Here is a 27362-nt window from a genome sequence, read left to right as displayed (position 1 = left end):
ACATACAACTAGATAGTTGAAACAATTCACAATTTTAGAAATTATTAATTTATTCATATTTTAAATTAAAAACATCTGGATTTCATTTGATAACTGCAAAGGCACAACCATTGTCATGGTTCAGATTACTCAAAACTGCCACACTTTTTTGTGTTGTTGCCCCCCCTCCCCCTTTTTGAGCAAGAAATGGAAACAACTTCAAAAAAGTGAAAAGGGAAATTCATTTTGTTATGAAAATGGCTGTCATACAGAGAGGATCTCCAGATCTTCTGATATGTTTCGTGTGGTTCTGTCAAGAGAATCAGAGGAAAAGAAAAGCATCATGCTGGTTTGAGATCAGTCAGCATCTACAGCAGAAATAATCGTAGTTTACATATGTTGAATGATATGGGATATAGAGTTTTAATGTGCTGTAGCTCTCTCAAATTGATCATTAAATATGCCACAACACAAGAACAGAATTAAACCAATGAGTCTTGAGAACGAAATGGCCGAAAGATGTTTCGCTCTCTACTCTGACATTTCCTAGCTACTATGGGCAGTGGTGTCAAGTTTGTTTGAAGGGTTCCAGTAAAATATCTTAACCCAAATCTCAAACACACAGCAAACCATCAAATAAGCACTAAACAGTGTTAGACAACGCTGTACACATCGAGATTGCCACTTTGTGACCATAGAAAAAAGTATGCATGGACAGAAACATTTAATGTCTTATGCCAAGCTCAGGACGACGTTTGGCAAGAGGAAAAGTGCAACAAAAGAAAAAAAAAAAAAAAAAAAACTTAAAAAATAAGAAGTGAGAGGAAAACCAAACTGGGGGGAACCCTCTCCTCTCATTTCTGGCAAACTGCTGTCATATGCAGAGGTATGTATAGACTAGCCCTAAAATAAAAAATAAATAAATAAAAAAAAAAAATAGCAAAAATACACACCCCAGCTGATTCACATACACCCAGTAGACTCATGGGAAATTGAGTTTTTAAAGAGCAGGGCTGTAATATGCTTAAAACATTTAATGACATGGCAGTCACTGAAGGCATCAAGAACTTAAAAAGGTACCACTGACGAAAACAACTATCAACACTTCTTGAGAACCACGGACGGTCGTTCGCACATGCACAAAAACACACGCGTTGGCGCTAGCCGATAAAAACGCTAAGGTCCCGGGTCACTCACAATCACACGAACAACACACGGATAGGCAGAAAGTATACATCAACACACAACACGCACACTTACAGTCCATCTTTTCTCCCTAACAACCATTTCAGGTTAAAAAAAGCTTGACTGACAGTTTCATTCAGGTTTCAGTAGCCAATCAGAGTTCAGTCCATCGCGAACGACTCTTAGGATCCAGTTGCAGCAGGTTTCGTTTGTGTTCTTGTGTCTTAGAGACAGAATCAGCTAAAAGAGACAGAATCAGGTTTAGATTCGAGACTCGAGAGCTATTTTTAGTGACCTCTTCACCCTGTCTAAGATCTTGATATGATCGGTGATTGTGTTCATGTAATGAGTGTGTGAGGGCGAGGTCGGCGCCATCTGTGTCTCTGTATTTAAGTGAACGCTTGTGTATATGTGCATTTGAGACGTCGACAGGCTTGGAAATGTACATACGAACATCTGAAATGTTGTGTAAATATGCAGCTGCAGCATTACTGTCTTTTAGATGCATGTGTTGGTTTAAGTGCAGGAATGATGGGTGAGTGTTATGTGGAGTGTGTGCTTGTAGGTGCATGTGTGTATTCAAGTTCTTAGTTATCCATGCTTCCTGTGGTGAACAGCACCCTCTGGTCAGTTCGAGCCAGCTTAGCGGGCGGTTCTAGAGATTCGTCCCCGATAGCGCCCCCATCAGACTGCAGGGACAACTCCTGACACTCATCGTCGCTGTCTTCTTCCTCCTCCTCTTCCTCTTCTGAGACACAAAGACATATAAAGATTGTCAGTTATAAAAATACATCTATCTTATTCAATACTGAAAAGCATTTAAAATCCATCTGATATTTTTAAAATGATTTTAAAATGACAATAAACTTTAAATTTCATTATACATTCGTGAAAATAATTACTTTATTTTAAATACATTTTTATTATTACCAAATCAATGTATTTTTATTTGTATTATTTTTGTTTTCAAAATATTAATAATATAGTTGATGTTGTAGGTATTACATTCAAAAGTGATTTACATTAATTATAAATTACTGTAATTAATAATCCCTTCATTTTTAGTACATATACAATTGTATTATTTTATTATAAATTAAATGTATTTTTATATTAATATTTTTTAATCTTCTTTCAAAATAGTGATAATCCATCTGGTGTTTTTGTAATTATTTTAAAAGTTACTGATAATTAACATTAATAATAAATCAAACATTTATATTATATATTATTTGTAATATTTTTTCAAAATATTGATAAAACATTTTATATTTTTAATTACTGCATTGAAATACATTAACTACATTGATTGCATTTAACTTGCATTGATTATAAATTACTGTAAATAATAATTTTATATTGTTTATATATTTATATTTTTAATCTTCTTTCAAAATATTGATGATCCATCTGGTATTTTTAAATTATTTTAAAATTACGATAAAAATGAATGATAATTGTCATTAATTCATTTTAAAATACAGTTTTATTATTAAAAAAATTCAATGTCAACATTTTTTTTCTCAAAATATTGATAATCTATCTGACAATTTTAATTATTTTAAAATTGCAATAAAATATAATCATATATATTATAATTATGATTATTCTTATAAATTGAATTGAATTTTTTTAATGAAACTTTTTTTAATTGGCTGTTTGCCTGACGGTTGCTATGTGGTGTTCTGAGTTTTTAGTGCATTCCTATGTGGTTGCTTTGGGAAATTAATTGATTGATTTTTTCACTAAAACCTGAATTTAGTAAATGAAGAAGAAACAATTACAAAGCTGCGACTTGATTATTGTGTATTTGGTGTTTGTGTGTAAAACTACTAACCTTTATCAGGATCAAGTGGGTTCAAACTTCGACCAAGACTTGCAAACAAGAAGCAAAAGAGAGAATTATGAAATTTAAAACACTACAGTCAGAATCTGTCTTTTACAGTTCCTCAGTTTAATATCCTGTTATGAGTGGAGTGACGCACTTTTGCTTTGTCTTACACACTGAAATGAGAAGTGTGTCAGAGATCAGATAAAGATTGTGTTTGTACCTCTCCCATGACAGCAATCGGAGTTTCACCCTTGGCTTGTGCAACTCTGTGCTCTATCAAATAGTACATGTACTCATCATAAAGCAGGCGGATTAGGTGAAATGAGCCGAAGCTTGCGGCACTGCGGAGGGTCAGGTCTCTGATCACCATAGAGCTAAAGAGAGAACAAAGAAAAGATAAAGGAAGTGTGAAAACCAGAAGGGAGCAGTGGGCTGGGTAAGACATGATGAGTAATAGAGAGAAACATATTTGACATTACAGTTAGTGGCTCCAACAGTCATTACAACTCTCTTCTAAAACCTAGCACACAACGTCAAGACTATTACAAACTGTTTTTGCCTCTAAGATTGTTTTAAGGCTTAACAGCATTTAAAATATTTCCAACCTCAAACTTTTGAACTTTTTAACTAAAAACTCAATATTGAGCAATGTATCAACTGTAGATAGTAGATCTAGGATTTAGAACAGAACTGATGCGTCACATCATCTTCTTGTCCTTCCCGCCAAATTCCCTATGATGTCCACAAACCTAACGTTGGGACAGCCTTTCGAGGCTCACCTGTAAAAACTCCATTTCAGCAGGAAGAGTTTAGCTGCTTTTGGAAAGGCAGAGCTAGATTGGTACGGCTTTAAGACCTGCGAGACCACACCATCCAGCCAGGCTGCCCACTGCTCCAGAGAGTTCTGCTGCTGGAGGGTGAGTTTGAAGTCCTGCTCCAGCCGCTGCACCACCCGATCCTCACACCGGCACACCCAGGATGCCTGTTCCTACAAGTGAAAGCACATGGGGATTCACAAACACAACCTAAACGAAATATCCATCAACCTGTGTGCTGAGCTGAGAAGCCTTTACCTAATTCTGTCTTCCCAGTCAAAAATCAACAGCCTTTTACAAATTGCTTTTGCTGCATATTACCAAATCTGCAGATTCAAGCTTTTCGTCAACTTTTCTTCTTTCAATTAGCACAGGTTTTTGTATTTCTTTTTGGGAATGATTGGTCGTAGGCCTCAGTTACTGAGTGAAAAAAGCATTATCTGTAAATAAATGTTCACTCAAAAAACTGAGGTGAATTTCTCAGATATTAATATAGCATAATGAGAAATTTATACACATTTATTGCACTATAACAAGTTGGGGGGAAAATCTGACAAGTACAAAAATTATAAAATTTTTGGAGGAAGTTGTTCCTTGTGTGAGCAAAGTCAGTAAGTTTTAGACCAATGCAATAACATTAACTAGCATTTTGTAGATTTTTTTTTTTTTTTAATCTCTGGGTCAAAATGACCGGAAGATAACATGAAGGTTAACACACAGTAAAATAAACTAAATTTTTTACATTACCCCATATCTTTATGATATTCTGGTCTGTAGATATGGCTCAATTCTCTTTAGCAGGAGCCACTAACATTGATATTCCTCTCAAAATTTCTTGAAAAGCTAGTATTTCCCTTTTTGGTATGGTGTAGCGGTTAAAGCTATGAACAAATTGTAACCAAAAATGTTTTGAATCCCACAAGGGTTGATCTAAAAACAGACACCTTACCAAGGATTGGTAAAAAAAAAAAAAATAATAATAATAATAATAATTTTATCATTATTCACCCCCATGTTGTTCCAAACCTGTATGACTTACTAAAAAATATATTTTGAAGACCATTGGCACCCAAACAATTTCAGTACCCATTTACTTTCATTGTATTTTTTGACCATACAATGGAAATCAATAGAAACAAAAATGGTTTGGTTACCAATATTCTTCAAAATATGTGACCCTGGAGCCAAAACCAGTCTCAAGTCGCTGGGGTATATTTGTACCAATAGCCAAAAATACATTGTATGGGTCAAAATTATAGATTTTTTTTTATGCCAAAAATCATTAGGATATTAAGTAAAGATCATGTTCCATGAAGATATTTTGTAAATTTCCTACCGTAAATATATCAAAATTTAATTTTTGATACTAATATGCATTGCTAAGAACTTCATTTGGACAACTTTAAAGGCGATTTTCTCAATATTTAGATTTTTTTTTTTGCACCCTCAGATTCCAGATTTTCAAATAGTTGTATCTCGGCCAAATATTGTCCTATCCTAATAAACCATACATCAATGGAAAGCTTATTTATTCAGCTTTCAGATGATGTATAAACCTCAATTTCGAAAAATTGACCCTTATGACTGGTTGTGTGGTCCTGGGTCACATATCTTCTTTTATGTTATTCAGTAAAAAAAATCATACATGTCTGAACAACATGAGGGTGAGTAAACAGTGAAAGAATTTCCATTTTTGGGGCGCCTGTCCCTTTAATACGTGTACCGTAAGTCCCTTTGATAAAATCATAGACTAAATGACTACTGATAACGTAAACCCTTTTTAAATGACTTTCAAGGAAACAAACTGCATGTTATGCTAAACACTCACTTGTGTTTCCGTTCCCCTGACAGCTAGACAGACCACAAACTCCCTCTTGCATGGCAAAAAGTGAGTTCATCTCAGATGGTCACAGATGATAGTTCTAGTTCAGCCCTCAAGTACAGTGTTCAGCCTCAAAATCTGCCTGGGAATGTGAGGGATTTGTCCAGTCACACACACCTGCACATTGGCAAAATCCACTCTGTTGAGGTCGCTGAGCATCTGGTTGATCTGTGCCGTGTTTTGCAGTACGGCACGAGCTGCTTGGGCCAGGTGGTTTAGAGAGGTGTACCTGCGCAGGGTCTGAGCAAACGCACTTGCAGACGTCACCTAAACAAAGACCAATTCACAGAGAAAGGAGGCAATAAGAAATAGAAATCACTTTCAGTCTTTGTACCATTAAAACATCCAGCAAGTTTCACAGCTTAAAACATCCTCTTCAAAATGTAACGTTCGCTTCGACGCGTTTGGTTTAAAAAGCTCATTCACATCTTTGTACAGATATCAGAAGGATCCCAAAAAAAGTAAAAAGACAACGATAATTCACAAAAAAAACCCGTATAAAGACAGAGGAATTACCGTATCATTACTTCATCTAAACCAGTAACAAAATCATGGAGAGTTCACAAAGAAATATTTGTTGAAAGATGAAGCGTGAAGTACTAGATCTGACTGCAGCTGCATCACAAACCGTAAGTCAATTATTTCATAATGCTTTGTCTGGAAATGACCATTTTATTTTGAAAACACACATGCAATAGCGAGGGGGCATTGATACGGTTTCCTATGCAGTGACGCTAGCCAATTATAACAGTGGCCGATTACTGAGAAGCCCCTTAAAACAGGTTGTTTTTAGACAGAGGGTCAGAATGAGAGTTGAAAATAATCATTTTTCCACAGATTTATTTGTTTTTTTTGTGCAAAAAACTATATATCATTATAAGTAACCCTAAAGGAACATATTAAAATAATAATAATAAAAAAAAAATCCATGTCATGACCCCTTTGATATTCTAAAATGTAATTATCCAATGTTTAATGTATTGTAGTATTTAGGGATTTTGTTTTGCTATTAAAGATCATTTAAAAGAGTAAAAAGGAAATGTTTTAATGCAGATGACGTGACCTTTGCATTTTCCCAAACGAAAAGTTTTTAAGTCTTCAAACACTTTTAAACCCTCCTGAGTTTAGTACTGCATTTCTGACTATGTGTCACAAGCACATTATTTTATCTTCCTGTCAGCACTAACGATCATTAGTCATTCATAAAACAGGAGTTTTGTGGTATTGACTGTAGTGGTTGACTAATGTAGGAAATACCAGAGTGAAAGGTCGCTGATATGATGCAAATATATTGTAAAAACATAAAAAGTGATGAAAGCAAATAAGGCATACACTATTGTTCAAAATTTAGGGAAGTGAGATTTCTTTTTTATGAATAATTTTGCTATTTTTAAAATGTAATTTATTCCTGCGATGACAAAGCTGAATTTTCAGCAGTCATTACTCCAGTCTTTAGTGTCACATGATCCTTCTTCTAATACATTGATTTATTGTTCAATAAACAGCTGTGCAGCTTAATATTTTTGTGGAAACCGTTGTGTTGTGATGTTTTTATCAGCTGTTTTGACTCTCGTTCTGACGGCACCCATTCGCCGCAGAGGATCCACCGATAAGCAAGTGATGAAATGCTACATTTCTCCATGAAGAAACAAACTCATCTACATCTTGAATGTTCAGTGGGTGAGTACATTTTCAGCAAACTTTCATTTCTGGGTGAGCTATTCGTTACTAAATATTAATACTTTGTTGCGATCACTGACCTTCACACGAACCATCTCTTCAGGAATGTTCATCATGGCATTAGTCAGCCAGCTCTCAAGACTTTTCGCAAAGTTTCGGATGGCTTGTGTTAAGGCACCTGGAGAAAGAATTAAGATACTTCAGAAATGTTGTGTGGCAGTGGATGCTTCCCCCGTAATTGGTGCCCCGGCAGCCTGAATGTCGACCCACATCCAAATTGGCGAATGTCAATGTGAGTAATAATAGGCCACTCCTGGCAAAATGTGACTCATCTGATGGATCACCACCAGCTCTGGCACATTCTGCTGCATAGTATTAAGTAAATCTGTATTGAGAGAACATGCCGGAACTCACTGGGAATAGGTCTCAGAACGTCTGGGATGAGCATCTCCACCAGGCCCTGGTACAGTGTGTTGTCGCAGTCACGACTCCAGCGAAGCACTGGATCATATTTACAGAGCAGCACCAAACATGACTTGGGCAGCCTCTTCTCAGACTCGTCATGCCTAAAAACAGATAAAGTTTGTCTTATTATTCATTAACCCTACAAAGCCTACTGCATCATATGTGATATGCACATTTATACGGTCTCTAAATTTTGAACATGATTGTCTTCTGATAAACTGATTTAAAAAAACAGCTACAAGCTGTTGTCTGTCTGATAGTTTATACTTTATTAGGCTCATTCTAAAAACATCCACCTTCAGGGCATGGTACACATGTCTTTTTGCTGTGAAATCTGTTTTTATAAAGTAAACATAAGAATAACTTACATATTGTTAGTAATTTTGCAAGATGAACACTTACTGGACTGAAGCGACTTAGGTTTATTTGATTATCCACACACCATTTTCTAGAAAAATGGTGTTACAACATGAGTACCAAATATAATCCATCAGGCTTTTGAGGAATGTTGCACTGCATTAAATGTTAAACTAAACACAACAGAGCTAGGTGTTTAAATATCATCATATTGGAAGATTTAGAGTGACAACTGATATTTATATACATTTTGTGTAAGTAGTCTGCTATACTGTTATATAAAGGTCTCAACTATTAAACATTACAGTTTATCAGAAGTTCATCTAATGTCAATTGTGTAGGGCCCTATGATTTCCGCGATGCGGACAACACGGACGGAATCCAGGAATCCAGTCATAAAATTTAATTTATGTTATAACGCAGAATGTCACAGAATTTGGCAAATTTTGGAAGGATATATCAAAAGTAGGTCAGCACTATTATATCAAAACACGATATGGATTAGTGTCGGTGAATATTAAGCCGCAAAAATACATTTAAATATGAATCCTTCATGTTTTGCGTGTCTCTGTGTGAATGAATGTGAAAAAATAGAATTTGGAGAAAATCAAAATAAAATGGAATTCATAGGGCCCTAACTGTGAAACAGAACCCCCCCCGCTGTTTTTAGATTTCTTAAATTTTCATATTTTGTCTAAATGTTCAATAAACAGTTACATTAATAAAAACATTTGTTTTATATTTTCTGACAATTGTTTCATATTTCTCTATACCACCCTTGCTCAGTAGGACCACCCGAGAACCATCTTGATAAAAATCCTCCTGATAGCAGGAAACTGTGAAAACCTTGACATGTAGTGTTGGATTTTGTTGCGCTGAGAAGCAAACTTACACAGCTAGTGTTGCTGAGTCTCCTGTCTGACTTTCACTGAACCTCCAAAACGTTTTCCAAAGAGTCTCCACCAAAGGGAACTGAAGGTTGACCATCACATCCAGAATGGCCTGAAGAAAAACACAACATCAGAAAAAATCAATATCACAGATATTCATTGTGATGCCGACAGTCAATCTCTGGTTTCAAACAGAGAAGAAGAGAGAAGACTCACTTCGCAGTGTTCCCTGTAGAGCAACTGAAAGTTTTTAAGATGTTCCAGCTCAATGCCCTCTGGTAAAGCTCTACCCTGCAGGTCAACATCAGGGAATTCCGGGAGAGCTCGGGACGCATCTAAACATCAATGATAACAGAAACAATATAATGATTTGTTGTAAAAATCCATGTGAGGCCTTTTCACACATTTAACCCTGGGTTATGGGTCATTCGAAACTCCACTTTAAACCCCGGGGTAAAGGTACGTTTCACATTTGTAGCTTAGAAGCGGGATTAGCACCGCTTTTGCATGCATTTCAGCTTACGCTTCTGACATTAAAGGTTCACACTGATGTCATGACTCACCTAGAAACTGCTGGTACTGCTGGACCTGGGTGCTGATGTCCGACAGACCCGAGCTCTGCTGCTGCTGCTGCTGCTGTTGCTGTCCAGATCCTGACGACATTCCGTTAGTGATTCCCTCCACCTTCTGTACCGGCTTCAGCTCAGGGAGACAGAACCAGACTGAGAAACACAGGAACCTGAGAGACTGATAGCAAGATATGAAAGAGAGCACATGTATCCACCTCTGTTTCTGGGAGAAGGGCTGCTGCCTCATGGCCAGGTGTTGCTGGTCCTCCATCAGACGGAGCAGAGATGAGCTCGCTTTGATCCGCAGTCCATAGTAGTGATATTTGGAATTCCCTCTGGAACAAACACACCAAAGCTTCAGAGCACCTGTGAGACCTGAACCCGAGGATCATGGAGGCTTCTAAACACATATGCGTGACTCTCTTCATTCTAATATGCTCCTCAAGAACCTATAGTATTATTTTGGAAGGCATTATTTCTGTTTAATATTTTTGTGGAGAGCATGATACTTTTTTTTTAGGATTCTTTGGAATATAAAGTTATTTTTTAAGTGTTTATTTAAAATAGAAATGTGTTTTTACTGTCACTTTTGATCAATTCCTTTCAGAATAAAAGCATAAATTTCTTTTTAAGTCTTACTGAACCCAAACTTTTGAACGGTCACGTATGTCATATTAATTTAGTGTGACTTTTGTGAGTGAACCATTCTTATGAACCAACATTTTTAATTGATTCAGTTGATCTGATTTGAACATATAATAAATGAAACATCAGACAATCTGCTTTACTTAGGTTAAATAGTGCTTAAATACATTTCATTTTAGGGTTTTTGGGGGGAGGGGCAAATTCTCCTAATGAATTTGATTCACTAAAATAAAAGTGCATGTCATGTGACCTGATTTCTCTCACCGTGTGCCCAGGCGTCTGGTCCTCAAACCCATGAACACCGAGCGGATGAGTTTTCCGAAGGATGCCGCGTTGACGGGTTCCAGCTTTTGCTCCTGACAGTGCAGCAGGTAGTGGCAGTAGAGAGTAGACCGGGGCAAACTCACCCCTTCCGCTGTCTCATAATTATCCAACAACCACTGCACCTGAGGGCCAGAGGACAGCTGCCGGGATAAGACACACACACAGCCACACACACACTCAGACAGAGAGCCCAGGCTAAAAGATGTCCTAAGACAAACAACCAACTGCAAACCTGTGCATATGCTTTTGCATGCAGACTGTAATCACACACTCATGCATAGTGTATTTCATTTAAAGTCAACAGTAAACTACATTCACTAACCCCATTTTAGTTCATTCTGAAGTGAAAATATCCAAGTAGAAATATTCAAGTGGAAAACAATGTTGAACAGGGCTTGATTTTATTGTCACGAGTCGACTGGATGATAACAAGCAGATGTTTCAGACCTGAAATGTGGGTTTTAAATTCATGTTGACTTTAAATGAATACAATTTCCTCGAATGTGCAACAAATGGCATTATTTAGCAATGTCTTTACATATGAATATTGTTATTCTGACAGCTTCATGAAAGCATACAGTGCTGTGAATAACTCTTTTGTCTGAGTTTGTGCACATTTTATATTACTTTTATTGTATGTATGATTGTGTTAGCATATAGTCTGGTAGTAAAACGAGGAACAAAGTTTCTGGTCTTTCATTTTCATGTCATCTGTTCAAGGTTTCAGTTGTGCAATAATTCAAGTGTGAAGTAGTGCGCCGACAAATGAATCAAAAGCAGAACTGTTCAATAGACATGATAACAAAGTGTTTTTTTTTTTTGCTGAAAAATCACATACCAACAGTCAACAGTTTTGAGGCCAGATTTTTTCATGTTTTTGAAAGTAGTCTCTTATGATCAGTAAGGCAGTAATATAACAATTTAAAATAAATATTTTCTATTTGAATATATTTTTAAACTTCGATGAATAGAAAACAGTTTTATTTGAATCGGAAATCTTTTGTAACACTATAAATATATTTACTGTTACTTTTGATTAATTTAATGCATCCTTGCTGAATAAAAGTATTAATTTCTATTAACTTAATAACTAATTTATTTCTAGTATTTAAAGAAACGTAACATAACACACACACACACACATTTTACAGCCTGTTGAATGGTATGTATCCCAATGATTTGGTTGTAAATCTGATGACATTCAGTGTTTAAACATGCAAAAATACAGCAGACCAGACACTTTTGCACAGCTCTGTATGCCTCTCGACAACTGTTTCTGCGTGCCGTGGCATACAAGACGAGTATGCAATGAAACGATAAATCAATAAAATGCCTCAATTCTCAAATAAAAGAATTTTGTAACAAAATGTGCAGCAAAACTGGAAAGCTGCTGCATATAGGAAAATGTTGAACACAAGGCCATCTGTCTCTCATGGATATTATGAATATGGTTATGACTGAATTTGAATGTTTTCAGCAATGAATATGACAGCACAGTGAAAGCCTTAGCAAGCACCACTGACAAGCTAGATGTCAGCTTCACAGGTGTCATCATTGAAATGGCATGTTGTTCTGACTAGTCAATCTGATGACTTTTTCTTCATAGAATAAAACCGAAAATGAAATAAATTTGGACTTGGAAGTATCACTGTGCTCTCTGGCATGTGGAACGGAGCAATGAGATCACCATGCGTTTAAATTCATTTCGGTGGTGGGAAGAGGGGGGAATCTGTGAGTGGCGATGAGTGACGATTAAGCCCCGCCCCTGCTGTCGTCATACCTTTTTGTCTGCCGACGGCACGCTATTGTCCTCGCCTTCATTTATACTCACGGTGGCTGGAGAGGCACGAGTGGGGTGCGGATAACCATGACCGTTTCCGCTGCTGCCGGTCCCGCTGCCAGCCAGCATGTAGCCGCCCTGAATCACATAGCTCCCGCTGCTTCCGTTAGCCTCGCCTCCGGAATCTCCGGAACCGTTCGACGCCGTCCCAGTGGCTGCCACTACAGCTGTGACTGCCGCCGTCGTGGGATTGGCCACAATCTGCCCCGTCCCCGCCACAAACATGGACACCCCGGGGGTTCCTGTGGTCACGGAGACAGTTAGAGGGGTGCCGGGGGACGCAGCCTCAGAACCAGAGGCAGGGGTGGTCTCATAGTACTGTCCAGCAGAGGTCTGGGTGTACAGAGGGGTCTCTGTGTACGGGAAACTGCTGGAACGACTGGGAGAAAATGAAGAGGGTTAGGATTCAGAATAGTATTCAGTTTGAACAATGTTTACTACCTTGGGCTTTTCAGACTTTGCCAATAAAATTCCAAATTGTCTTGTTCCATATTTATGTAACCTTGGGTTAGTAATTAGTAGTTTTGAGATTTAAAAGTTCTCAAATCATGTATTAAAATGATTATTAACAAACTTAAGCACAAGAACCTTTTTTAATAAGTACTTTTTTAATATTGTATGTCTAAATATTGTTTACATTAATAATAAATAACTTGATATCGTATATTGTCTGGTTTTCTGAAGAATATTACAGAGACAAAAACATGTTCAAAGGTATGGGTTCGGTTAGATTTGTTAATGTTTTTGAAAGAAGTATCTCATGCTTTCATGTATTTGATCTAAAATACAGTTACAATATTATAAAACATTATTATAATTTATAGTAACTGTTCAATATATATTTAGGGCCAGTTTTATTAACAGCATGCGCCAGCGCAAACCGTCTTTTGGAGTTAAAATAGCACTGTCAGGATTTACTAAAGACGAGCAGTGAAGAATTAGTGCTAAAGGCTGGACAGTCATTTTTACGCCTGAACTTATTGAATATTCATTCTAGGAGTTTCCTTTTAAGATGCAATTTTAACAAAAACAAAAATTTATGGGTGGAAAGTATTCAAATGAATCACGCAATGCGTTTTACTAACGTTTACACTCGTCAAATCAAATTAACGGTACTTGCGCCATTATTTAACGTCCAAATAAAGCATGTCTTAAACTATTTTGCGCTTGAAATGGCTGCAATTATCTTTTCTAGGAGGAGGCACCGCAGAGAACAGAGAGCGTGTGGTAGAAGGGAGAGGATTTTTCCACATGTATTCATTTATTTAGAAAGCAAGAACAACACATTGTCCAAACATATCGTTTTCCAAGCCATGTTATTTTTAATTTGCTTCAGGAAATAAAAGATGACTTGGAACTCCCAACTAGAAGTCACTCAATACCAGCTCTATCAAAACTTCTTGCAAACCTTCATTTTTTGGCCTCCTATTCTTTTCAATGTACTGTGGCTTCTTTATTTCTTTATTCTTTATTTGAGACTACGTTAATTTGCGCTGCGCTTGGTATATTGTGTTGATCGATATGTAAATGAGATGTTGCGTCTGTGTTCTTTAATTTGCGTGTTGTCAGTAAATCACCCGCAGAAATTTCCCCTCCCATTGGCGCTGTTTTGGAATTGTGCTCTCGCACTAATTTGCCCTGTTTAATAAAACTGGCCCTAAGTTGTAATGTATTCCTGGGATGCAAAACAGAATTTTCAGCATCATTACTCCAGTCTTCATTGTCACATTATCCTTCAGAAATAAATATTTGAGTATATGGAATAACCATTTTATAAAAACAATAAGCCCCGTGAAGCCGTGGTTTACAGTGAATTTATAACAGCTAAGGGGCGTTGTTAGGTACGACACGGAGCATTCTTGGGGCTTATTGCTTTAATTCAATGACAGTTTATGGTTGGCTGTAGTGTTGTAAAACGATTAATCGTGATAAACTGCATCCAGAATAAAAGTTTTTAGCTTACATAATATATGCATGTGTACTGTGTATATTTATTATGTATAAATACACACATATACAGAATATATATTGAAAATATTTCCATATATAAATTTATATTTATATATATATATATATACACACACAAACATGCACATATATCGTGTAAACAAAACTTTTATTATGGATAGGATTAATTGTGATTAATTGTTTGACAGCACTAGTTGGCTGTCTGTTTTTAAACAACCACAACTTTGTTTCATGCTGTACATCTTTTTACACCACAACTGATATTCATATTCTACAAGAAGTGCTAATCCTTTCTTAAAATACAAGTGTGAAGTTTTGTCTAACCCATGGTTAACGGTGGCGATAACAAAGAGCTAGCTGTTATTACAGGAAGTCCTGTAGCTGATCCTGCACGTGTGCTCAGGGCTGTGGCTGTGTGTCAGTTCCTGTAAATACTCACATGGTGCTGGTGGTGTAGTTAGCATCTCCTCCTTCCACATACTGCACCTGGTTAGTATACACATGCTGGACTGGCACCTGTTGGAGCTGCTGCTGTACCTGCGAACACCAATACACAAATTAAGAAGTCAAAATTGACAATCACAGTTCTGCAATAAACTTAATTCTGCAATAAAAACATGCCTGTAGCCACATTCAGTGCACTAATTTAGTGTTTCCCAACCTTTTAGTCTTATGTACACTCCAAAAAAACAACCTCAGCAGTAAGGTTCAAGTGCTTGTCCTCAATAGCAATCCCAGATATGTTCATTAAACTCATATTACACTGGATAGCATTTTACATTATTCATTATTAATATAATGGAAACTACCAAAAATTCACTTTTTAACTAAAAACAATCAATACTGTGGGTGAAAAATAAGATGCACAAAGTCGATTTCTCTAAAAATGGTTTATTTGAAACATTTGATGGAATGAAAATAGTTGATGAAAATAGAGTTTATTAGGATTATTTTACTTAGCTTTTATTAAGGTTAAAATAAAATATATAACTGACAATATAAAATTTATCAAAAAAAGTAATATAAACAAATGTTTAATATTTTTAAATAGTTTTTCAGTTAATCTTAAAAAAAAAAACATGTTAAAATCAAAAGATTATTCATTTTAATATATTTATATATTATGTATATCTAGACTACTATACTAAAGTTTGGCGTCAGTACAATTGTTTTTATTAAATAAATAATTTTTTTTTAATTTTTTATTAAATAATACTTTTATTCTGCAAGGACAAATTAAATTGATCAAAGTGACAGTAAATACATTTATAATGTTTAACTAAGTGCTGTTCTGTTGAGCTTTAAATGAAAAGAAAAAGAAAGAGAAAATGTATCAAAAAATCCTGAAAACAATGTATCACTGTTTCCACATAAACTACAACTGTTTTCAACATTGACGACAATAAGAAATGCAAATCAGCATATTAGAATGATTTTTAAAGGATCATGTGACAGTAAAGCCTGGAGTAATGACTGCCGAAAACTAAGCTTTGCATCACAAAAATAATTTATATTTTAAAATGTATTAAAATAGAAAACCGTTATTTTAAACTGTATTAATATTTCAAATTACTTTTTTTTACTGTATTTTTAACCAAATAAATGCAGCCTTCATTAGCATAGAGACACTTCTTTCATAAACATAAAAAAAATTCTTACCAACCCCAAACTTTTAAACAATATTGTGTGCATTATATATTTTTTTAATTTAGACTTCCCATAGACCCTTGGTTGGAAATCACTGTACTAAATGATCTAACAAAATCAAATTACTCTCACTGGCTGACCACAGCTATACCTACAACACTGTGTTTTAACTAAAGTCACCTACGCTATGGGCAGAGGGCATCTCATAGAAGTAAGTCTGCACATCTGGCACAGGAGCAGAGGTGTAGGAGACCATGTCTGTCTCCCAGCCCACTGACATAACGGGTAGAGAGAAGGTGACGGGTGAATAGGCGACAGGTAGAGATGGGGCGAAACAGGATGAGCAATCCAGCAAACCTCCACTGACAGATGCATAGGATAAACTATCTCCAAACAGGTTAGTGCTTTTCTCTAGTAGTACTACTGCTGGCCTACGCTCCAACCAGTTTTCTATCTGTCTCTGTCTCTTCTCTTCACTCTCTCTCTGTGCATCACTTCCTCTCTGTCTGAAAAAAGGGTTCTGAAAGCAACCGTCAGAGGGTTAGACAAGTGTAAGCTTAGTGAATTTTGCATTAAAGGAATAGTTGAGCCACTTTTTCTAGATGAACTATTCCTTTACTGCAATCCATTCAAAATGTCTTGATTGTGAACATTCGAAAATGCATTACAAAGAGAGAGAACTTGGACATCATAGGAATCAATTTGACTGCAAAGCCAGTCTTTACTGACATAATAACACACATTTATATGAGTGAGAGCGCTCACCTCCTGTGTCAGGTGCACCGATTGTAGGCTGGTGACATTCAGCTGGGTGCCCGGCTCTGTTTTCATTGTCTGAGATGTGGCTTGAACTACTGACCTCTGTTAATAGATTACAGGGAAAAATGAAAAACATTAGCTTGCTGAAAAATAATTTAATTTATAATCTAATTTCTAATTATACTGGGCCATGGTTTACAGCTCTGACGCTTTGTATATGTGTATATACTTTCACAGAATGAAAGAAGTTACAGAAAGAATCTTCTCAGACACTCAACTTAGTATTTTTTTCTCATTAAAAGCTTTACCCCTGAAGAAATGAATAGCACTTGTGTTTAAAATAAGATAAAGGCTCCAGTCATATCAGTAGCCTAATAAAATTTATTTGGGGCAGAGATGATCACATGTTAACCTGAATATCACTCGCTTTACCTCAGTAACCCTCCTGTTTTCAGAACCTTCCCCTTATGGATAAATAAACTGCAGCTTACTGTGAACAGTGCATTTCTAAAATGCTATTGGTGAATATAAACTTCCTAGCCAAAACACAAACACAATAAGACTAAATCAACCTTTAAGTATGTTTTAGGTATGCTACCATTAAGACGATAAGGGTTTATGTTTTTAAGTCTCTTATGCTCACTAAGACCGCGTTTATTTGACCAAAAATACAGTAAAAAAAACTGTAATATTTTGAAATATTATTAAAATTTAAAAAATGCTTTCTATTTAATATATTTTAAAATGTAATTTATTCCAGTGATGGCAAAGTTTAATTTTCACTTCCATTTTTGTTCATTTATTTGAAATAGAAATCTTTTATAATATTTTATAATAATGACCTCTACGGTCACTTTTAATTAATTTAATGAATCCTTACTGAATAAATTAATTTCCTTTAAAAAAAAAAAAACTTACAAACCGCGAACTTTTAAACAGAAGTGTATGACTTACAGTTTATAAAAGCAATTATTACAGTAATGCATTTGCATTGGAAGCGTTAGTGATAATTAAACAGGAACATTCATTTAAATCTTAATATAAATCTTATATTCAAATCTAAGAAAAAAAATGCACATTATATGGCTTTGCGTGATGGTCTGCATTAGTACACCTGGACATACAGTTGCTCAAATGTACTGTAGAAAAGGTTATCTAGGTCTGTGTATATTTACCAGAATCTTTTGGACATTCCAGCAGAACTGTTAAAATACCAATTTGTCTTTAACACGTTTTTGTTTTTTGAGAGCATCGGTTTCCTCTGTGGTTACCTCCCGCTAATGCTGTTCAGGGTATTTGTGATGGTAGACAACAGCACAAACCCTCAATCGTCATGTCTCATGCATTTGAGGACTGTAGGGTATGCCTTTTTCTAAGAACTGCTGTTCTACAAAACTCAGACTCAAGCAACAAGCAGTGCCTCCATCTTTGGACTGACTGAGGCCCAGGTGTTTAAAAACCCTCTCACAGTTTTCTAAGCTTCAACAACACTTCTACTGATCTGATGAAATCTAATTTAATTAGACCACATTGATGTAAAAAAAAAAAGCACTTAGCAAGACAGAAAGTTTCTGTATTTTCACAGTTTTGTATTTTTTTATATTACAAGGCAGGTTGAAAATACCTGAATTATAATGCATTCATTTGAACACTTTAAGTCATTTTAACTAAGTACTTTTTAAACATTCACATACTTAAATACATGACCTTGATCGCTTTTGTTATTTGTGTATAGATATGAAAAAATGGACTTCATTGACAAATTTTGTTATCATGACCTTGAATTTGAAGCCATATAATTCCAAAGGGTTTCTATAGATTTGTGTCAGTCTGTACATCTATCTACACTACTGTTCAAAAGTTTAGATTTGGAAGGCTTTTAAAATGTTTTTGAAAGACGTGTCTTTTGTTCACCAAGGTTATATCATGAAACATCATTACAATTCGAAAGAACTGTTTTCTATTTGAATATATTTTAAACAGTAATTATTCATGTGCTAGCAAAGCTGAATTATGCAGTGACTTTTGATCAGTTCAGTGTATCTGTGCTGAATATAACAGTATGTTCAATTATTTCTTGATTTAACCCTTGATGCTATTGCAGTACAATCCAAGTAGTGCTTATTTAGGGAAGTGGTGGTGCAGGTGGCTTTGCTGTGTATTTGGCCACACAGGGTTGGGGTTTATGGTTAGTGTTACCTGTTGGGAGGTCTGCACCTGCTGCACCACCTGTGTAGGAACTCCAGTCTGGATTACAGCAGCAGGAGGACTAGAATCTGACACAGAGTCACTGGAATGAAGAGAACCCTCTATTGGAAGGAAAAATGGAGAAAAAGAAGTCTATTAATATTAATATTAATAATATTAGTAACAACGTGACCTGCATTGCATTCAAGGTACACATCTTTCTGGGTATCAAACTCATGACCTTGGAGTTGGTAGCGTCATGCTCTACTGTTTGAGCTCTGGGAATGATTCATCTTTTTTTTTCTTTTTTCTCTGAGCAGAGACTGTAGCATGTCATTCATTCTTAGGTTGAGGTAAGATGTTTATTTACTCTTACCTGTAACTGTGACAACGATGTATTGTGGTGTATTCTGACTGCTGGACTGCGTAGGTGAGCTCTGAATCTCAGCTGTGACATATTGAGTCTGATTGGGCGGGGCTTGTGCGGGCGGTGCCAGGGCGATTGCCTGGCTCTTCTGTGCTTGTGATGGAGGGGGTGTGGTCTGGCCAGTGGGCGGGTCCGCTGAAGGTGTGGCCCCTGTAGTCTGAAGTTCAGCCAGGTATTGTTGGGAAGCTGCCGTCACGGTGGCAGCCTGGCCTGATGTGGGAGTCACACCGCCTCCCTGAGGCTGGGAGGTCTGCTGTAACTCCCTCACATACGCTGGGGTTGCCATTGGACTGAAGGCAATGAAAGGAGAAATTAATCACAAATTCACATAATAATATATATAAGAAACAACAGAAAATAGAAAACTACATTTAGATGCAGTTGTATGATTGGAAATGGTGAATTTTTGTGTATTGCAAGGGGCAATAGGTGCCTTTAATGTAAATCAATAAGTAAGGAATAATTTTCACATCAGGTTCCAGATCCCCGTTTCGGGGGTTAATTCTGTGATAATAACTGGCTGAATTTATATTATCAAGACAAGCAAACAAGTACAGTACAGTCATACCAATTATTACACAGATTTTCACCAAATAAATAATTACGTTGAATAAAACAGTGATTTGAGATGAAACAGTTTTAAAATCTTATCTGTTTATTGTCTTAATCCATTAGAAATGTGTAAAACAGTTTTCCTGGCAACAATATTATTAATAATACAGTTCTCCGAATTCAGTTTCAATACATTTGATTAGTGAGACTCAAGATGGTACCGGTTTCTATAAGAGAGAGCAAGTTAGCTGTGTGATACGAGAGACATGGAAGAAGCTCTGGCCTCAGCTAACCCAATAAGCAGTCTGTTATTCAGCATTGCTATTGACAGCACTCATGGGGAATATTAGACCTCCAATGACGCAAATGACCAGTCAGAGCATTCAAGCATTTCAGAGAGCCGTGCAATCATTTTTTAATTTCACAATTTGCTAGGTGTAGGGAATCACCATTGTCAATAGTGTAGGATGAGTTATGCACTGATGTAAAAGGTCTAAGTATGACCAGTAATAATGAAGATGCTTTCCATAGCTAATAACACTAACAAAGTTAGTTGAGTTTTCATTATTATTACTAATCACCACCTTGGCACAACTATATGGTTCCAGGAAAGCCCTAAAGACTACAACCACTGTTGGGCCAGCAAAAAGAAGAGGAGGGACGGTTAGGACAGAGCGTTTGGTGTCCTATTACCAATAACCTGATCACTGCTTGCAAATGAATGAGGGCACACACCATTGCCAAGAACACAAAGTGGGACTTGGACACACACACAAAAAAATAAGCATGAGCATTTCTCTAAAAATAGTGTCTTAAATCCAGTCTCATTGTTTGTAAAACTAAATGTGACCCTGGGCCACTAAACCAGTCATAAGGGTCATTTTTTAAAAATTGAGAATTATACATCATCTGAAATCTGAATAACTAGATTTTCCACTGGTATATGTTTGTTAGGATAGGACAATATTTGGCTGAGATACAACCTGAAATCTGGAATCTGAGGGCGCAAAAAAATCTAAATATCGAGAAAATCACCTTTAAACTTGTCCAAATGAAATTCTTAGCTATTTATATTAATTTAATCAAAAATTAAGGTTTTATATATTTACGGTATGAAATTTACATATCTTCATGGAACATGATCTTTACTTAATATCCTAATGATTTTTGGCATAAAAGAAAAATCGATCATTTTGACCCATACAATGTATTATTGGCTATTGCTACAAATAGCAATAGTGTTGAGACGTGCTGCGTTTGGTTGCACGCATGCTTAGACCTTTGTTGTGATAAACAGTAAAGTATGTTCAAGCGCTAGCAAAAGACAGTGTAAAGAAATACTCTTTGAGAGAAGCAGTTAATCAGCGGAAGTTAAAAGTAGATCTTAAGTGTATTTATTTCTTGTCTCATTAGTGTTTAGCGCAGTTGTCATTGCTAGGAAACGCTTGTTTGTTTACTGTGTTGAGACGTGCTGCGTTTGGTCTTGTACTCTATCGCATACCTTGTCAGTGTTGTGCACTTGCTTAGTCCTTTGTTGTGATAAACAGTAAAGTGTATTCAGCTAAATACAATTTCCGTTTTGCCCGACGGGTATAAAAAAGGTTAGTATGAGGACTGAAGAGTGTAAAGACCATCGACTCTGCCGTGCGACTCCACCGGGCAGGGACACCAGCAAGGGATATAAGTATCGTTTTGATTCATCCTTTTTCCTACTACTTGTTTCACTTCTGTTTCAGTTTTTATGACCAATTCTTACTATGTGTTTTCAGATCCCTATTATCACTACCACTCGCAAACTACACAACGCACACTGCGGGCAGCGCAATCCTAACAACCTGCACACTTTGCCTATGTCTGCTAATACACTACTTTCTTTTTCCATTGGTCTCTGGAATTGCTAGTCCGCTGTAAACAAAGCTGATTTCATTACTTCTATTATAAGTCATTCAAAGCTAAATCTCATGGCCCTGACAGAGACCTGGATCAAACCAGAGGACACTGCTACACCTGCAGCACTCTCCAATAATTTCTCATTTTCCCCCCATTTGACTGGAAGAGGTGGAGGTACTGGTCTGCTCATCTCTAATGATTGGAAATCATTTGAATTCTCATTCAGTTACTATTACCTACCCTCTCAAAATGCATTTTGTAGTTGTTTATCGACCCCCAGGACCACTAGGTAAATTTTTGGATGAATTCGATGTGCAGCTCTCAACCTTTCCTGAGGATGGTACTCCCCTAGTTATGCTTGGAGACTTCAGCATCCACCTAGATAAACCTCAATCTGCAGACTTTCACACTCTGCTTGCCTCTTTTGATCTCAACTGAGTGTCAATGACTGCTACTCACAAATCAGGCAACCAACTGGACTTCATTTACACATGACACTGCTCCACTGATCATGTACTGGTTACTCCACTGCACACCTCAGATCTCTTCCTCCTCACTCTTAACCTCAAAATGGTTCCTGACACAACACATACCCCTCCAAATGTCATCTTTCGACATAACCTACACTCACCCTCCCTGTTACCTGCTATGGTTTCATCTTCACTTCCTTCCCCTAAACTGTTAACAACTTTTTTGATGCTAACAGTGCTACTGATACTTTCTGCTCCACTCTTACATCTTGTTTAGACACTGTTTGCCACTTGTCTTCCAGGCCAGCCCATACCACCCCTTCTGCCCCTTGGTTATCTGATGTTCTCCGCGAACATTGTTCTAAGCTTAGAGCTGCTGAAAGGGTGTGGCGCAAATCCAAAAATACTACTGACCTTAATGTGTATCAGTTACTCCTCTCTTCCTTTTCTGCTAATGTCTCCACTGCTAAAAGGACATACTAACATAACAAAATTAACAATTTGTCTAACTCTTGCATGCTCTTTAAAACTTTTTTCTCACTCTTTTGCCCTCCCACCCCCACCCCCACCGCATCAACTCTAATAGCTGATGACTTTGCCACGTTTTTCATTAATAAAATTAAAAACATCAGTGCACAATTTAACACACCACAATCCATCAAGCACATTTTACCAGCAAACATACACTCATTCACATCCTTCTCTTCCCTCTCTGAGGTAGAAGTCTCCAAACTCATCCTTTCTAATCATCCTACTACTTGTCCGCTTGATCCTATTCCATCTCATCTCCTTCAAGCCATTTCTCCTGCAGTTGTACCTACACTCACTCACATCCTTAACATATCCCTCCACACTCGTGTTTGTCCCTCAACATTAAGACAGGCTCTTATAACCCCACTATTTAAGAAACCCACCCTCAACCCATATCTTTTAGAGAACTACAGACCAGTTTCCCTTCTTCCTTTCATTGCAAAAACACTTGAACGAGCTTTGTCTCTGCCTACCAAGTCTCTGCCTTTTCAAAACAAAACAACCTACATCAAACAAACCAATCTGGCTTCAGAAGTGGACATTCAACCGAGACTGCCTTGCTCTCAGTTGTTGAAGCTCTAAGACTGGCAAGAACAGATTCCAAATCTTCAAAACTTATCTTGCTTGGTCTGTCCGCTGCTTTTGATATGGTTAACCACCAGATCCTCCTGTCAAACCTGCTGGTAAAGGGCATCTCAGGAACCGCACTTCAGTGGTTTGAGTCTTACCTCTCAGATAGGTCCTTCAAAGTATCTTGGAGAGGTGAGGTGTTCAAGTCGCAACATCTAACTACTGGGGTGCCTCAGGGCTCAGTTCTTGGACCACTTCTCTTCTCTGTCTACATGGCATCATCAGGTTCTGTCATTCAGAAATATGGCTTTTCATACCACTGCTATGCTGATGACACTCAACTCTACCTCTCATTCCATCCTATGATCCGATGGTAGCTGTTCGCATCTCAGCTTGTCTAACAGACATTTCTTGCTGGATGAAGGACCCATCACCTTCAACTCAACCTTGCCAAGACTGAACTGCTTGTGGTTCCAGCAAACCCATCGTTTCATCACAATTTCACCATCCAGTTAGGCACATCAACCATAACTCCTTCAAAAACAGCCAGAAACCAGTTATGATTGTTATGATTGATGATCAGCTAACTTTCTCAGACCACATTGCTAACACTGTCCGGTCCTGCAGATTTGCTTTATTCAACATTAAGAAAATCAGGCCCTTTCTTTCAGAACATGCTTCACAACTCCTTGTTCAAGCTCTTGTTCTGTCCAGGCTAGACTATTGCAATGCTCTCTTGGCAGGTCTTCCAGTCAAACCTTTACAATTAATCCAGAACATGGCAGCAAGATTAATTTTTAATGAGCCGAAAAGAATGCACGTCACACCTCTGTTTATCAATTTGCACTGGCTACCAATAGCTGCTCGCTTAAAATTCAAGGCATTGATGTTTGCCTACAAAACCACCACTGGCTATGCACCCGTTTACCTAAATTCATTACTTCAGACTTATGTGCCCTCTAGAAACTTACGTTCTGCAAGTGAACGTCGCTTGATTGTGCCATCCCAAAGAAGCACAAAGTCACCTTTACGGACCTTTAAATGAAATGTTCCCTCCTGGTGGAATGACCTGCCCAACTCAATCTGAGCAGCTGAGTCCTTAGCCATCTTCAAGAATCGGCTAAAAACACATCTCTTCCATCATTTTTTGACCCTCTAACTCTAGCACTCTCTATTCTAATTCTATTCTTAAAAAAAAAAAAAACACTTGTCCCTTTTAGACTTACACTCTGTTCATTTTCTGCTTGTTTTCTTAAAAAAAAACTAACTAGTTTTCTAATCTTTTTGAATTCTATCCATTTTCTTTTCATTTTTTATACAGTTAACAAAAGTAAAAAAGACCTCTAACACTAGCTTGCTCTTTTCTTTTTCTATTCTATCTGTTTTCTTTTTATTTATAATATTATTTAAAAGCCCTTGCTATGTCTACTGCGTTTAAGCTAAAACTTGTTATAGCACCTGTATATCATTGCTCTTTTGTTGAATTCCATCACACCAATTATACACATATACAATAAACAACCAAAAAAAGTGTTGAAACTTTAAAACAGATTAAATGTAAATAAACCTCTGCTACTTACGACTGGTTTTGTGGTCCAGGGTATAAATCTATATCAATGTCAAATTCCATGTGTCAGTAGTTTACTTCATCACTGTTACTCTAATCTGGCAAATGTATTATTCAATTATGCTATACTCAAATCAAGCCTGTATACATCTCGTTTCTTTTGTTTTCTTATAACGTTGCCTTATGCATTGTTTTGTTATGCATCACTTGGTTAGTATAAACAAAAAACGCTCTTACATAACTACAACAATAATTTATTACATTTATATAGCGCTTTTCTAAGCATTCAAAGCACTTTACATTGTGAGGGAGATCTCCTCATCCAACAAATGAATGCATGAATGCAAATATTTCTATGATATCATAATAATTATAATAAAGACATAATTATCTAATAATAAGATGCATAATAATAAAAATAAAGGTGTATTATTTACATAAATTAACAGGTATTGGCTTGCTATAACATACGCATATGCACCCATAAAGCATATTTTAACTAATAGAAATGTCAATAAATAAACCATTTGAACCTGGTTAATATATCCATAAAGTAACACAGTATATAGCTCACAAAAGAATCTATTTGTGGTCGTGCAAACATTTCAACCTGCGCAGTCAAATGTCCTGCTTTGCATCTTATTTACAATGCACTGACTGACACGGATGCGATCTCGGCACATTATATTACATATGGTTTCATATCCAGCAGGCATCGAGTGGTCACTAAAGGCGAAGCACGCGCGCGCGTCTGCTTTATCCAGCAATAACGGCAGGTTTGTCAACGTGGTCGTCGGTGTAACTATGCCAACAGCGTTTATAACACCTAGCTCCATAGCAACGCTAGCCGAGCGCTACGGATGGGTGGCTGGTATCCAGCAATGTGTGTATTATTGCAAACAACACCCGCCATTTTGTACAGCATATCTAGTATATAGTCATAACAACGAGCAGCTTTGGCTGAGGCTGGTGGTAATACTGTCCAATCTTAGAGAGACGCGTCTGTCTAGCGCTGGACACGAGCGCTTAGCGATCCCGCTCTCACCGATAATGATCACCGGACATCGACAGACGCTAAAAATATCATCACCCTCCGACCTGTTTCTGTTTTCCACACAGTGAGACCTCATATGAAATATAAAAAACGGAATCACCTCTTATTCCGAGTGACTTTTCCAGCGGCACTTTGGATTTAATACGCTTTTTGTCAATGAATCGGTTTGTTGTTGTTGTTGATTCCCGTTGCTGGGTTCTTGTCACCACGACTACCGTGGCTATGGCGCTTCGTCCTCACCCGGGCAACTGTTGCTACCCACTCGCTGCGTTCCCGCCCCCTTTCTTCGCTCTGATTGGCCCGGACACACTAACTATAACGCCGCGTCTTCCTATTGGTGGAACCGGGCAGCCAGTGCGACACACGGCACCGGGTTCGTCTGAAGCGTGTCAATCACAACCGTGCACGCTTTTGTGTACTGATCTGGAATCAGTCGTGTCGGTAGCTTTTACAGAACGACTGATAGAAAGCTGATCTGAATCCACGTTGAATAAGAACACTACCAAACAATCCCTCCAAACAAATAAAAATGAATGTAATAAATAAATGCAAATTACAAAGATTATAAAATGTATTTATAAAAAAAAAAACAACCCAAACCCAAACAAACTTAAAAATCATTCAATCAAATATTTGATCATAAAAATAACCTACACTTAAACACAGTTTTTTAAATTCTTTGTTTTATTTTTCATGATTATTTTACTTTCTTTTATGTAAAGCACTTTGAATTACCATTGTGTACGAAATGTGCTATGTAAATAAACTTGCCTTGCCTTAAACATTTTAAATTTATTCATTAATTTAATTAATTTTAATACGAAATTTAAATCAGGGTCATCATAGAATATATATTCAAATTATTTTTTGAATTGAATTGAATTGCATATATTTAAAATAACTTAATACATCCAGAGAAAAGTGAATTCTTCTTAATAAGATTTCAAATAATATATGCTATTTAAATATATTTTTAATTATTATACTATTAAATTATACATATTTTCCATGGCCACCATCCTCCATGCATCAAATATTGTGGCTAATGTCTCTCTAAATGTCACGCTGTTGTCATTGTTATCTTCACATTCGTTAACAATTCATTATTCTGTTGTCATTTTAGAAATTGGTGACCTTTGTCCATGTGGATGCAAGGATCGCTCGTGTGCGATGGACTGTGTTATCACACTTTGAAAATGCCATGCTGGCTACATCTCTTTATCTTAACCTCTACACCTCACAGTCATCACTCGGTCTGGAAAAAAAAATGTAAAAATA

At 36.8% G+C, this 27362-nt stretch overlaps 1 protein-coding gene across 5 annotated transcripts; it reads right to left on the bottom strand.

Moving 5' to 3' along the window:
• Positions 1–172: 172 nt before the first annotated feature.
• On the bottom strand, positions 173–26365 carry LOC109063318 (MHC class II regulatory factor RFX1-like). Of its 5 annotated transcripts, none has more exons than XM_042720807.1 (17): positions 26185–26365; positions 19400–19740; positions 19036–19145; positions 16843–16938; positions 14870–14967; positions 12403–12841; positions 10563–10762; positions 9648–9988; positions 9301–9419; positions 9087–9196; positions 7787–7938; positions 7453–7550; positions 5810–5959; positions 3775–3983; positions 3216–3369; positions 3002–3047; positions 173–1912 (listed from the first exon to the last, which is right to left on the bottom strand). In XM_042720807.1, the coding sequence occupies exons 2-17, from the start codon at positions 19734–19736 to the stop codon at positions 1752–1754; spliced, it is 2820 nt and encodes a 939-aa protein (XP_042576741.1). In that variant the 5' UTR covers positions 19737–19740; positions 26185–26365; the 3' UTR covers positions 173–1751. The 5 variants fall into 5 exon arrangements, with proteins under 5 accessions (XP_042576741.1, XP_042576742.1, XP_042576743.1 ...); XM_042720808.1 differs by having other exon boundaries at positions 10563–10744; XM_042720809.1 differs by having other exon boundaries at positions 12454–12841; positions 26185–26364.
• Positions 26366–27362: the final 997 nt, after the last annotated feature.

The sequence above is a fragment of the Cyprinus carpio genome, chromosome B3 (genome assembly GCF_018340385.1).
Source record: "Cyprinus carpio isolate SPL01 chromosome B3, ASM1834038v1, whole genome shotgun sequence".
Taxonomy (NCBI): Eukaryota; Metazoa; Chordata; class Actinopteri; order Cypriniformes; family Cyprinidae; genus Cyprinus; species Cyprinus carpio.
The sequence above is the reverse complement of the archived record's forward strand: the minus strand, read 5'-3'. Positions and strand labels throughout refer to the sequence as shown.

Coding starts and splice junctions, on each gene's coding strand:
- LOC109063318 (XM_042720807.1), bottom strand. CDS start 19,736: ATGGCAACCCCAGCGTATGTGAGGGAGTTACAGCAGACCTCCCAGCCT. Junction 7,939..9,086: donor GACTCAGCAACACTAGCTGT/GTAAGTTTGCTT, acceptor ATCTGTTTTTAG/GCATGACGAGTCTGAGAAGA. Junction 3,048..3,215: donor CGATTGCTGTCATGGGAGAG/GTACAAACACAA, acceptor TTTTGCTTCTTG/TTTGCAAGTCTTGGTCGAAG.